At 47.9% G+C, this 13,482-nt stretch overlaps 1 protein-coding gene across 2 annotated transcripts; it reads left to right on the top strand.

The window, feature by feature from the left end:
• Window positions 1–354: 354 nt before the first annotated feature.
• CREB3L3 (cAMP responsive element binding protein 3 like 3) lies at window positions 355–12,494 on the top strand. 2 transcript variants are annotated; one of them, XM_020971462.2, is made up of 11 exons: window positions 390–465; window positions 829–870; window positions 1,500–1,634; window positions 1,898–2,189; window positions 2,676–2,785; window positions 3,458–3,589; window positions 4,706–4,812; window positions 6,680–6,748; window positions 8,357–8,441; window positions 9,894–9,990; window positions 11,504–12,494. In XM_020971462.2, the coding sequence occupies exons 3-11, from the start codon at window positions 1,506–1,508 to the stop codon at window positions 11,770–11,772; spliced, it is 1,290 nt and encodes a 429-aa protein (XP_020827121.1). In that variant the 5' UTR covers window positions 390–465; window positions 829–870; window positions 1,500–1,505; the 3' UTR covers window positions 11,773–12,494. The 2 variants fall into 2 exon arrangements, with proteins under 2 accessions (XP_020827120.1, XP_020827121.1); XM_020971461.2 differs by lacking the exon at window positions 829–870 and having other exon boundaries at window positions 355–465.
• The last annotated feature ends 988 nt before the right edge of the window (window positions 12,495–13,482 follow it).

The following is a 13,482-nucleotide window of genomic DNA, read 5'->3' as shown; positions in this document are numbered from 1 at the left end:
AGGGTGCCAAGGCTATGCAATGGAAAAGGAAGCATTCTTGGTAAGTAGGGGAAAGGTCATAGAAGACCTGAGGAGCGAGAGACTTTGAGCTTTGCCCACTCTGGACTGGAAAAGCACAAAACATTTAGATAACGGTCACCCCGCCTCCTCTAAACACACCTGGGAGGAGGGGCAGATTTGTCTGATTGGTCCTGTCTCCTGCCATTCACCCCAATCCTCCCACCCTTACCAATTGGTCCCAAGGGGTGGGATTTCAGTTCGCTCTTGGTATTTTTTTATCCCTCACCAGAGTAGAAATGTTGTCATAAAGTTAAGCCAGCTGGCATTTGGCAAGCAGTTTAGGGGAGGGATTCGATGCCTGGTGGTTCAGGGAGTTGCGATCCAAAATTGCCCCCAGGGTGGGGAAAGGAAGAAGAAATTTGTCCTGAACATTCCCTCCTGAATGGGGACTTAGCCTCAGAAAAGGTGAGGAGGGGTGGGTGATGCAAGGGACCGGGGTAGTGGGAGCACTTGAAAGTCACAACCCTCTCTAGGCCTCAGTTTTCCTATCTGTACCAGGCTGGTGGACTACATCATTTGGAAAGATACTTCAGGCTTTAGAGACAGTAATCTAAATTTGAATGGGAGCTCTTCAGAATTTAGGGCCAGGAAGTAGTTGTCACCATACAGAAGTCAACATAGAGGAAGAGGTCTTGGGCCAGTATTAGAGCTGGGAAGGAACTTCAGATACCAAAAATGTTGGAGTTGGGAGGGACCTTGAAACAAAGGATATTAGAGCTGGTAGGGGATTTGAAGATCTTCTATGCCAACCTCTTCTTCATTTTATAGATGGGGAAACTCAGGCTCAGTGATTTGCCCAAAAGTGGATAAGTGAGTTTCTGGCAAGGGTGAAAAGAGGGTGAATGTCTGTCCCCCTTTCCCTTACATCATGCCCTCCCTGGCTACCTGCTAGCCCAATCTCTTATTCCCCATGGCTAAAGCCCCTCCCTGGGAACTCAGGACATATGACTAGGTGCCTATAACTCTTGACAAAATGTGTAGTCAGGCTTGTGGAAAAGGCTAAGGGGTACCTACCTACCCTGCCTTCATTCAGCAGGGAGAGAAAGAGACAACGATAGAACAGAGAAAGGACTGATATTTCTACAGCCATTCACATACATGATCTCCTTTGAGTCTTACTACCTTCTTGTGAGGAAGGTACTACAGGTATTAGCATCCTTATTTTACCAAAGGAGACTTGCCCAGGATCACATAGTTTATTAGGTACCAGAAGTGGGATTTGAATGCAGCCCTTCCTGGCTCTAAGTCCTGTACTCTGTTCATACTGCTTTTCTCTAAAATGTTGACTGGGAACTAAAACTGGGGGCTCAGGTTGACGGTGTAGGGAAAGAGTTCTCTGGGCTGGGGGTACCAATCACCTCTCTGAGGAGAGTTGGGTCTGGTCCAGTACTCTGAGGGGAGGGCAGGGGGAGGTGCATTAATGCCCTTTTCCTTCTTAGTTCCAGATGGCCTCTTCCTGCCCCATGGGGTCCGCTGACAGCCTGGAGCTTCTAGACCTTCTCTTTGACCCACAGGATGGGGTCTTGTGGCTCATGGAGCTGGGAGACTCTGACTGTGCCCATGCTGAGGACCAAGTGAGTTCCTCCCCACACCATGAGCCCTTGGAAGGAAGATCTCCTCCCAGCAAAGTCAGATCTCCTGACACCCAAACATGAGATTATTCATTGATCTAGAACTAAAGCTACCTTGTAGGGCTCTTCTCACTGTCCTGCCCAAGCCCTCAGCAATTGTTCATTCCTGGCCATAGTTCTAGGAGGGGGGGAGTCGAGTTTCTGTTTTTCATGCTCCCAGCTCCAAGCCTTCTTCACTTATGTTTTCCTTCTTCTTTGGTCCCCAGAAGACCCAGCCAGCTCCAGAACCAGACAAGTTCCTCAGCTCCATCTTAGGATGTGGGGACTCTCTCCCCAGCTCCCCACTCTGGTCATCTGCTGCTAGTGACAGTGGTATCTCTGAGGACCTGCCCTCTGACCCCCAGGACAGCCCACAGTACTTTCAGGCTGGGACCAGCCCAGATGGCCACCAAAAGGCTTCTCAACCTTCCTACTGCCACGCTGGCCCCTGCCCTGGCCCCACTGGGCCTGAAGGACCCAGAGCTCAAGTGCTAGAGTCATCTGTATCCATAGATCTGGGTGAGTGCTGGCATTGAGCTAGGGCTAGGCCCTTTATCCCACCTATTATTAGAATATCTCCCTGCCTGGAATGTTTTTGAATAGATTAATTGAGAAGGATTAGGAATAGGGGATGGGAGACCCTAAAATTAAACTCAAGGAGATCCATACCTGCAATGGGGGGAGACAAGAAAAGAGGAAGACCATAAAGGAGGATAATTTGAGTATGTGGAGGGGGAAGGATATTTGGTTAGGAGAGAATGGTGTGAGAGAGAGCAGCTTCCAGAGGCCTAGGAACTAAACCAAGATGGAGTCCCTGGGCCTTGGTATGGGAAGAGTCCAAGTATCAGAAGGGATTGGGGCCAGAGGAAAGGATAAAAGCCTCCATTCCTCCCCAAATTTGGGAGAGTGGGCTCTGAGAGGTGATCCCCAGGTCTGAGCAGGGAGGAAGAACCCCTGTAGCAGCCCTGAGAGGTCTCTTTTCTTGCTCTGTTTGCCCTGGGGCAGAAATGTGGAGCCCAGGAGGCATCTTCCAGAACAGGCCAGAGCTGACAGGCCCAACTCCATCCTGTGCCCTCACAGTCAAGGACCTGCTCCTATCTAGTAATGCAGACATGGTAAGCTCCTCCCTCATGGCGTCCAGTTTGCATCTGTCATGTTCCTAACCCGACCCCTACTTCTCCCCTACGTCCTTTGTCTCCTGGCAACTTCCCACGCAGGACTCCCCCAGTTCCCATCCCTGAATTTGCTCCCAGATTGGCCTGGTTGTCCTGGCTGCCACTCACAGCTATGGTAGCCCTTCAGATGTTCTTGCCTACATACATGCCTCAATGAGTCACAGAAAGTTAGAGCTAGAGGGACCTTAGGGATCATGGAAAGAGCTGGAAATGACGTTGGAGATTAGATGCACCCTCTCATCTGCCAGATAGGAAGTCAAGGTCCAACGGTGGAGGAAGACCTTAAACCCAGCATTCTCTCCATTATGACAAGGCTGCCTCTTGCCGCGTGAGCCAACTAAGGCTCAGAGGTGAGGGCTATATGCATTAGGACCAGTCAAGGGCAGAGACAAAACTTGAACTGGGGTCTGCTGCCTTTTAGGTCAGGGCTCTATCCACCATGCTCTGCCACTCCTTTTGACCCTGAACCTTCAGCCTCACTGGCATTAAGCCCATTTGCTCCCTCCCTCCTCCCCCTCAATCTCCCTTGCCAGCCTGGGCTCTGCATAAGCAGCTTTGGGGGATGGTCCTGCACCCTGACCGTCCTCTCTGGGACTTTGGGTCTGCCTGCAGCAGCAACAGGGATCTCCAGCCATGCAGCGGCCGAGCATTGGGCACATCCAGGAACTGGTGCTGACTGAGGATGAGAAGAAGCTCCTTGCCAAGGAAGGCATCACTCTGCCCACCCAGCTGCCCCTCACCAAGGTGAGCCCCTTCCACCACCTGGCTCTCTCAGAGGCGGTCACTCCCTGAGCCTCTATTCTGGACAGCTCTCCCACCCCTAGGGACAGGGATAACAATTCACCTCTCTACATACAGACCTTGAAAGTTTATGAATGGCTTTCCTCACCAGTCTATGAGATGCTTGATGTGAACATTGTTGCTCCCACAGTAAATGAGGAGCCTCAGTCAGAGGTGAAGTGACTTGATCAAAGTGCCATGGCTAGTAACTATGGGTCCACAACTAAAATCCAGAGCTCCTCATTCTCAGTCTAGTGTTCAGTCTAATTCATTGTCACCAACATTCCATTACATGGAGGACAACTTTACAGATTCTCTGTTACATGGAGTCATGGGACCTGGATGGTTTTGAACCCCAGTTCTGATACTTATTAATCATGTGACCCTGAACAGGTTTTGTTACCTGTCACAGACTCATTTCTTTCATCTGTAAAATGGGGATGGCACTATGGACCTTACAGGGTGTTACGATGAAAAGTGTCTGTAAACTTTGAGCCAGTAGAGAAATGTGAATTATTCCCCTCGCTATTATTTTGGTGTGCTCAGAGGAAAATCAATGTGACAAACTATGTCACACTATAGAGTGAGGAGTACTATTTAACATGGGGAATAAATTGGTAAATGGCAGGATTTCAGGTGAGCCTGAAGGGGAAAGTTTGTTGGGGAGCCTTCCAGTTACCCCTCACAACATACTAGCTATGCTCTGGTACTACCAGAGAGTCAACTGTTCCTTGTAGGTAAATGGCTAACTCTTATCATCTTGGTTATACCCATCCCTTTGGGGGCCAGGACAACAGCTATGGGAGGTGGGGTTCTCAGACATAGCAAATCAACAAACAGACAGAAAATTGGTGTTGTACACAGTTGCTTCCAACCAAAAAGATAAAATAAAAGAAATTAAAGAATAATTAGACCTGAAATCAAAGGGCTGGAAAGCTGGGAGAGTCGAGGAGCCCTGTGGTAGTCACACGGGAGGCAGGGAGGCTTGGATTCTAAGGATCAGAAGAATTTGGGGCAGTGGAGGCTTGGATTATGAGGACCACAGACTGCCCCCTTGACTCTCCATGTCCCATGTGGCAGTATGAAGAACGGGTGCTCAAGAAGATCCGAAGGAAAATAAGAAACAAGCAGTCAGCACAAGAGAGCCGGAAAAAGAAGAAGGAATACATCGATGGGCTGGAGCTCTGGTAATGAACTTCCTGACATCTGTTCTGTGCTAGGAGTCAACTCATTTCTCACAACATTCCTGGTGAGAGGGCATGCCAGGGATTATTGCTCCCATCTGACAAATGAGGAAACTGAAGAAGCCCCCAGAGGGGAAGGCCTTGCCCATGATCACATAACAATGAATGAGTAGCACAGCTATTTGTTCTGGGAGGGACCAAAGTCATCTGGTGTAGCCCTTTCATTTGCTAGATAGGGATGCTGAGGCCCGGAGAAGGCCGCAGAAGTGGTCAGTGAAAGAACCAGGACTAGAACCTAGATCCTCTGACTCATGGTCTTGGGCTTCATTCTACCACAGTAGGACCTGTCTCCACATTCCCAAGACCCTCTTTCATTCACCTTGGTTCCCAAGGAAGCCTGAGTCATGCAAAACAGATCCTTTGGGAAGGTAGCTTGAAAGGAGCAAGCGATAGGGAGGAAGGGCCGCTGAAGGAACTGGGGATGTTTAGTCTAAAGAAGAGCAGATTTAGGAGGACATGACCACTTATCTACTGGCCCCCTACCTGGCCAGGAGTGTCCCTCAAGGCTCTTTCCTAGGACACTCCTCTCCCTATACCTTCTTCTGGAAATGGCATGAGTTTAATTATGTCTATTCAGATGACTCCCAAATCTACACACTGAGCCCAATCCAGTCCCACATCATCAAATGTCTTCTGTACATCTCTACCTGTATGGTCCGTAGGCACCTCAAATTCACTGCATCTAAAACAGATTTCCTTATCTCCCTTCCATGTTTCCAATCAGTTGCAATGTTTAGTTGTTTCTACTTCCATAGCATCTCCTGCCTCTATCCTCTTCTCTCTACTCACAAAGTAGGTCACCACTCTGCTTTAAAGACTCTCATTACCTATTGCAATGGTCTCCTAATTGGTCTCCCTGTCTCAAATTTCTTGACTCTATCCTCCACATTGCTGCCAAAGTGATTTTTCTGAAGTACAGTTCTGACTGTATTACTTCACTACTGAAAAAAAAAAACACCTCATGTGACTCCCCACTTTCTCTAGGAGCAAATACATAATGCTCTTCATGGCCATGGCCAGGTCATGAAGCCTGGCCCCTTCCTATTTTCCAGTCTTCTTACATTTTACTCCCCTGCATGTACTTAACCTCACCATGTTACCAGAAGCTTCAATGCCCCTTCATTGCCACGAGGATAAAATACAAACCCAAACCCCTCAGCTTGACATCTAAAGCTTTTACCATCTTGCTCCAGTCTCCCTCTGTGACTTCTTTCACATTATTCTTTTTCATACATCCCCATCCCTAACCCCATCGGCCTGTTTGCTGTCCCCTAAACTCAGCATTCTTCTGCCCCAATCCATGCTTTTTCATTGGCTCTCTCTTATGCCGGGAATGTACTCCCTCTTCACGTTTCTCCCTATTAAAATTCTTAGCTTCTTTCAGAGCAAAACAAGGACTCCTATTGCTTGGCACCAAAGGTCGATAGTAGGACCAATAAGTAAATTTTGTCCTAGATGTCCTAGACCTTGGGCAAATCACTTCCTCTCTGAGCCTCAGTTTTCTCATACATAAAATGAAGGGGTTGGACTAAATGCTCTTTCAGGGACTTTCCAGTCTCAAAGAAGATGGGATGTCTCAGAAGTAAGGGCTTTCAAGGCTAGAGGACTCACTGGGGCTTTTGTAGGGGGACTCCTGCTAAGGTGTGGGGTACAACAGCTGCCCTCACAGGTCCCTTCTGACTTGAAGTGAGGGTGGGAAAGATTTCATCTCTCTTCAGGTCCCATTACCTGGCATGTGAGCTGAGCTGTCTTGGGCTTGCCCATCCAGGGATTGGGGCTGAGTAACATCTTTCACTCCCTGTTCTTGCAGCATGTCAAAGTGCACAGCCCAGAACCAGGAGCTCCAGAGGAAGGTCTTGCACTTGGAGAAACAAAACCTGTAAGTTTGAACACTCCCACCCCACCCCTCCATATCACCAGGTGCAGGGAGGGAAGGTGGGGTTGGCCCAGGCCAATCAGCCCCATAGCCCCCAAAAGAACAAGGCCCTTCACAGACCCTACTCTAGTCTCCATTTCACTTTACAGCCACTTTTCCCCCTGTTCTCTAGTCCCCCTATCCCCTCTGTCCCAGCCAGTTCAGACTCTTACTTATATCTACCAAGCTCATTCCTATCTCCTCTCCTCAGGAATGCCCTCCTTTCCTCATTCTTCAAGGTTCAGCTCAAGTTTCATTTTCTTCAGAAAGTCTTCCCAGATCCCCCTCCTCCACAATTCTCTTCTCTGATCACCTATATTTGTCTACTCTTCATTTGGCACTGAGCACACCCAACCATGATGTCTAGAACTCTTTTTCTCCTCTTCTTTTAAACTTTTGGTATATTTGTGTCTTATGTCACCACCTAGATTGTAAGGTCTTTGAGGACCGGCCTGAGTTGGCTCCTTTAACACATCCCTGGGAGAAGAGGGGACTTGGTATAAGATCAGTAGTTGATGGCTCCCTCTAGAGCTTCAAATGCAATTCAAAGAGTTGCCTGAAGCCTTCTACACGCTCAGGACTATGGGACTAAAGGGAATTCAGGGTTAGCTGGAAGCTAACGGCTGGCCCCTGCCACCAAGGAGTGAAGAGTCTAGCTGTAGAGACAAGACTCACCCATGAAACAAGGAGAGAACTATAGAACACCTACTGGGTGTTCATAGTCCCAGGACCAGGCTAGCTGGCCTTAGAAAGGCTCTTTAGCACAAGGCCGGCTACCACGTGATAAACTGCTCTAGTCAGGGCAATTCATGGTGACTCATACAAAAGGGCTGCAATCTGTGTCCATGGGAGGAACCTCCACACAAATAGAATCATGGACCTTCTGATGGCAGAGAAATCTGCCATCATGGTTTGGAAGCAAGAACACTGGAAGGTCAGATTCTAGGTCTAGCTCTGCTACCTCTTTGCCATGTATCCCTTCCCATCTTTGGGCCTTGGTTTCTCTTTCTGTAAAGTGGAGGGAGGAGGGGTTAGACTTGATTTCTAAGAGCTCTTGAGTCCTAAAATTCTATGAAGTGTTTTGTGAGATTCAGGCCTTTAAGAGGGACTTTGTCCTTTCCTTATGACAGCCCAGGAAGGTAGGTAGTGAATAGATTCTTGCCCTATTTTACACAAAATAGAAACTGAGCCTCTGAAAAATGACTTGCCCAGGATCACATAGCTTGAAAGGACTGTAGCTAAGACTCCATATGCAACTCAATGCTCTTTCTTTTATATAACATGGTGCCTTAGAATTAAGCCAAGGCTGAAGGAACTCTCAAGAGAAAGAGAATGAGCTTATGTGGAGGGGGAGGGAGGCAACTTAGTAAGATTTCTTGGAGGAAGCAGGGACTGAACTGGGCCCTGAAGGATGGCATCAGATTTAAAAATACAGGGGAGGGAGGAAATTTGGGAGAGGTGGGGAAAAAGGAAATTGATCAGAGTACAGGAGGCAGAAATGGAAATTTCCTGAGCTTGAGATGCCTAAGTCCCTAGCTTCACTAGGTTTTTTCTGGTACCCTCTCCTTCTAGATCTCTCATGGAGCAGCTGAGGAAACTCCAGGCCCTCGTAGTACAGTCTACCAGCAAATCAGCTCAGACTGGCACCTGTATCGCGGTATGTTCCCTCTCTCCTCCCAAACTTTTTTTTTTATTACTTCTTTTTGGGGCACCTCCTCCAAACAGTGGAAGTGCCAGAAAGCTGGCCCCTATTTGTGCCTGAAGAAAGAGGCAGAGGAAGAGGACCCAGGAGGCACAGCCTTTCTTATTTCAGACTTTAGTTCCATCCCCAAACCAATCCAACAAACATGTTCAACTGCCTCCTACATGTAGGCATTTTGCCAGGTGCTGGGGATACAAAAGCAAAAAGAAAAACCATCCTTGACCTCAAGGCACTTAAATTCTACCTGAAAGGACAGAAAGGTAATTCCCACAGAACTTTACAGGCCCATTTGAGATTCTACAACTCAGAATGAAGAAAGATCTGATGAACCACTTCTGGGATCACAAGCCAGGGGTGAGAATTAGAGATCATGGAAAATAAAATGTCAGAGCTGGAAGGAGCCTTAGAACATAAGAATGCCAAAGGTGGGAGGCATCTTAGAAGAGAAAATGGAATGTCAAGAGCTGGAAAGGACCTGAGAAGATAGAACATCAAAGCTGGGACCTTAGAGGTCATCAGTTCAACTCAACAAGCATTTACGGGTGCCTGGACTGTGCCAAGCATATTTAACTACGCACTGTGAATACAAAGAAAAAAATGAGCCATCCACCTTCAAGGTGGTACATGGATGCTGGATGTGGAGTCAAGACAACCTGAGTTTAAATCCTTTCTCAAGCTGTGTGACCTTGGGCAAGTCACTTAACTTCTGTCTGCCTCAGCTTCCTTATCTATAAAATGGGGATCACTCATAATAGCTCTTAACTTGCAAGGTTGTTGTTAGATCAGATGAGATAACAGGTAAATTGCTTCATGCTGCCAAAAGTACTGTACAAATTGCTTTGAAGGAGTTTACAATTTACTGGGGCCTTGAGACATAGAAACATTAGCTCTGGGGAGACCATGGAACATGAGGGCTGGACGAGGTGCTTAGAGAATAAAATAGAACAATATCTCGGTCATGAAAAACACTGAATAATTGCTTGTTGACTTGAATTTAATATAGTCAGAGCTGGAAGGGACCTTAGAAATCATCTAGTTATCATACTGAAGAGGAGGAGACTGAGGCCCAGAGACACGGATTTACTTGCCCATGGCCATAGAAGGTACTGATGGCAGACAGCCAACAAATGTCTGACTCCAAATCCAGAGCTCTTTCCATTGTACAGATTACACCTGGAATTAGAGACCAGGAACTGGGGAAGGGAGTTAGATGGTGGAAATGACCTCCACTATCACCCTGCTGGTGTTCCATTTGCAGAGAGGAAGCCTGCCTTCCAGCCCTAGATCTCCATCGTCATCACTCAGCTGATCATCAGTGAGGGGAGGGCTGGGGTTCCCCAGTTGGGAGACTTGGGATGGGAGCTAGGGGAGCTGTGGTGTCTGTGACCCTTGTTCTTTCCACCCAAGGTCCTGCTGCTGTCCTTTGCCCTAATCATCTTCCCTTCCATCAGCCCCTTCACCCCCAACAAAACTGAGGCACCCGGAGACTTTCTGCCAGTCAGAGGTACGTCCTGCCCCCCCCCAGCCCCAGGCCCTTATGGAGTTCCTAGTGGATCTCCCTTTTCCCTCCCTGACTTCCCTTTGAGCACTTGGGGCCCCCTCCAACATGATCCTACTGAGGGTGAAGACTGGCAGGAGCTAATTAGGGCTAAAGACATGTGTGTGTGTATTACACACACACACACACACACACACACACACACATATTTTAAACTACATGGATTGTATTTAGAGGTAGAAATGATTTTAAGAGATCATCTAGTTCAGCTCTCATTTGACAGATGAAGAAACTGAGAGATTAAATGGCTTTCCTCATAGGAGGGGAAGGGGAAGAGGAAGGGAATAGGCATTTATAGAGCACCTACTATGTACCAGACATTGGGCTAAGTACTTTATAAACATCTCGTTTGATCCTCACAACAATCCTGAGAGCTAGGTGCTGTTATTATTCCCATTTTATGGTCAAGGAAACTGAGGTTAAGTGACTTGTCCAAGGTCACACAACTAGGAAGTGTCTGAGGCTAGATTTTAATTCAGGTCTTCCTGACTCCAAGCCCAGCATTCTCCCTACTGTGACACCTAGCTAAATTATTAAATACTAAAAGTATTAGGGGAAAATATTAAAACCTTCTATCTCTATAGAACTAATGTGTGTCATGTATCTTGCAAAATCTCACAGCAGCTCTGGGAAGACAGTAGTAACCCCACTGTTACAGATGAGGAAACTGATGGTCACCAAGGTTAAATGACTTGCTCAAGGTTGGAGAAAGAACAGGATTCCAAAACTGAGATCTCCAGACTCAAGTCCCAATGATCTTTCTACTCCCCCAAGTTACCTAAGCAGGTACCAAAGGGACTTGGGTAGTTGATATTTAAGCTGAGGTCTTGTAGTCCAAAGCTAAAGGCCTTTCCACTCCTTTGTTAATTTCAATGTAACAATGATCACCTGCTTCATCAAAGCAGGTGCACATTCCACCAATACGTAGCATACGTACCTCTCCACACCTTTGGCCAAAAATTTTCAGCAGGTAGCCTACCCTCAGTTGTGAGCCTCTCCCTACCTGGCAGTGCTGGCCTTTTGATGACATGCTGGTCACTGAACCCTTGGTAGCCTGACGGCTTGCCAAAGCTTGCCCTTCCTGTCCTAATTTTTGAGACTGTGGGTCACCTCCACTCCTCAGTAAGGCACTGGTAGACTTTAACGGAAGAATAATAATCCATAGTGAGAGATTCCTACTCTGATGAAATCATAGGTATAAACTAAAATAACAAAAGCAAGTAACAATTCACATTTATACAGCACAGTACTTTTCTTCACCCCTCTGCCAGGCAAGCAGTGCAAATTTTATTAGCCCTGTGTTGCATATTAGTAAAAAAGGTTCATAGCACAACCAGGATGGGTGTCTGGGGCTTTGCACTGAATCCTATGGGGTCTCAGGGACTGAGCAGTTTTCCCTCCCTATATCTCATCTCCTCCCAACTCTCTTCCCTGACTGCCCTCTCCCTCCTCCATTCAGTATTCTCCAGGTCGCTGAATGCTGACGCTGCCTCCCGGGTGTTCCACGCTCAGGTCCCCAGTGGAGAGGAGCTAGGTCCCCAAGCCCCTAGCCGCTGGAGTCAGTATCCCCAGGAAGTTAGCAGCCCAGGCCCTCTGTCTGACGCTACTACTCCAGCCAACAGGACACCAGCTGAGACACCAGAGCTGACATCAGTGGCGCTACTGGCCAGGATGGAGCAGGGCCACACCAAGGTTGGAGGATTGCTAGAGGCCGAGGAGCTGCTTTGAGAGGCCCTTCCAGGAGACCCGCTCCACCCAAAGAGGCTAGGCAGTACTATTCCTACAGTGGTGTGGGGGAGTTTTACCAGATCCCTTGGCTTTAAGTGGAGTGGTCCAATATGGGGCGGGTCCCTGCTCTTCTCTTGAAATTAAGCTACATCCTACCACCCTGGGCTGGACCTAGGCCAAATGAGTAGGTGGTCACCCCCAGCCCCCTTCATCTCTCCTATCTGTCTGAGAAGCTACTAGACAAAGACTGAAACGTACACAGACTTGCACAGGATATAAAAAATGGGAGCTGCCTTAAAGATCAGTTCAGCCCCAATTCTGCATGTGAGAAAACCGATCCCCAGAGGTGGGGCAGGAACTTGCTTAAGGTCATCCAGAGTCTGGGACTTGGCCAGGGCCAGAACCAGGTCTCCTAAGTTTCAGTTCAGAGCTCCTTTAGACAGACATATACTGCTACCAACAACACATTCCCAGGAACAAATCTCTCCACATGACCTGGCACATGTCCTGGCATCCCAGAGAAAGTTAATTCCAGAGCTCTCAGAAGTGAATAGGGGCAAATCTAGGATCTCAGAGGCTACCTCCCAAGCTTTGCCTTTTAGGGGATCCCATGGGCTCTACCCCTGCAGCCTTGGGGATACCTTCCCTCCTCTTTGAATTCCCTGGGGGTAGGATTTTGTAAGTTGAAGTGATCCCTTAATAAAGTATTTTGGCAGAAAGTGGCTTGCTTGGCTATGGCAACATCTACTCTCTGTGGAATGGGTCTGTCTGGCCATCTTGGCACGTTCTCATTCTCTCCTCCTCTGTGTGACCCACTCCCCTTACCTGCCACAGGCAACCCTAACCCAACACCTCCCCTGATGCTGGGTGGAAAGGAGACTGCAGGAGTTCTAGACTGAGAACAGCCATGCAGAGAATGTTTCAGGACCTTGGAGAGCAGCACTGCAGCTGACCAAGCATGGCGTTTGGAGTCAGGTTCTATTCTATCAATAGGGTTTTTCTGCTCTAATCCTCAAATTTTAAATTGACAGCCTAGAGAGGTTAGATTACTTTCCCATATCACAAATCATGTTTGTGACTAAAAGGACAGATAAGTCGGGACCAGGTCTAAATCCTGTGTTCTTAAGTAAATGTAGGTGGCAAAAGAACAGGCCTGCCAAGTCTACTGTTCAAGCAGAAGAAGGATCTCCCAGGTCCCTTCATTTTAGAGGAGAAAAAGGAGGTCTAAAGAGATTAACAGTCTTTCCCAAGGTCACAGAGCCTGAAGGCGAGGCCAAATCCCCTAACTCTAGTACAGTTCTGTTCATACCACAGTCCAGCTGGCTCCAGTCTCTCCCTGCTCTGATCCTCCCCTTTCTTGATGGGGCAACACTGGGGCCCAGAGCCACGGGAAGGAGAATTCCAGAGGGCCAAATGTCCTCTGCCTGGTCCCTAAGCATGGCAGTAAGGGCCTCAAAGTAGACTCCTGAAGCAGTGATTTCCCTATATAAGGCTTCCTTATTGCTGTGAAAAAATCTGGAAGACTGGAGGGAGAAGGTGAGGAGGGGGAAGAGATAACAAACAGAATAAAGGCAGTGTACTTGGAGCTTTCTGGAAGAGGCCCTGTGGATTACAGGATCTGAACTGGAATAAACCATAAGAGAGGCCATATAGTAACATTTAGTCCAACCCCTTCATTTCACGGATGAGGAACCTGAAGCCACAAGAACA

Source organism: Phascolarctos cinereus, unplaced genomic scaffold (genome assembly GCF_003287225.1).
Source record: "Phascolarctos cinereus isolate Bilbo 61053 unplaced genomic scaffold, phaCin_HiC Scaffold_4;HRSCAF=312, whole genome shotgun sequence".
Classification (NCBI taxonomy): domain Eukaryota; kingdom Metazoa; phylum Chordata; class Mammalia; order Diprotodontia; family Phascolarctidae; genus Phascolarctos; species Phascolarctos cinereus.
This window is presented reverse-complemented; position numbering and strand designations above follow the sequence as displayed.

Coding starts and splice junctions, on each gene's coding strand:
- CREB3L3 (XM_020971461.2), top strand. CDS start 355: ATGCCTGGTGGTTCAGGGAGTTGCGATCCAAAATTGCCCCCAGGGTGG. Junction 3,590..4,705: donor CCCAGCTGCCCCTCACCAAG/GTGAGCCCCTTC, acceptor CCCATGTGGCAG/TATGAAGAACGGGTGCTCAA. Junction 6,749..8,356: donor CACTTGGAGAAACAAAACCT/GTAAGTTTGAAC, acceptor CTCTCCTTCTAG/ATCTCTCATGGAGCAGCTGA.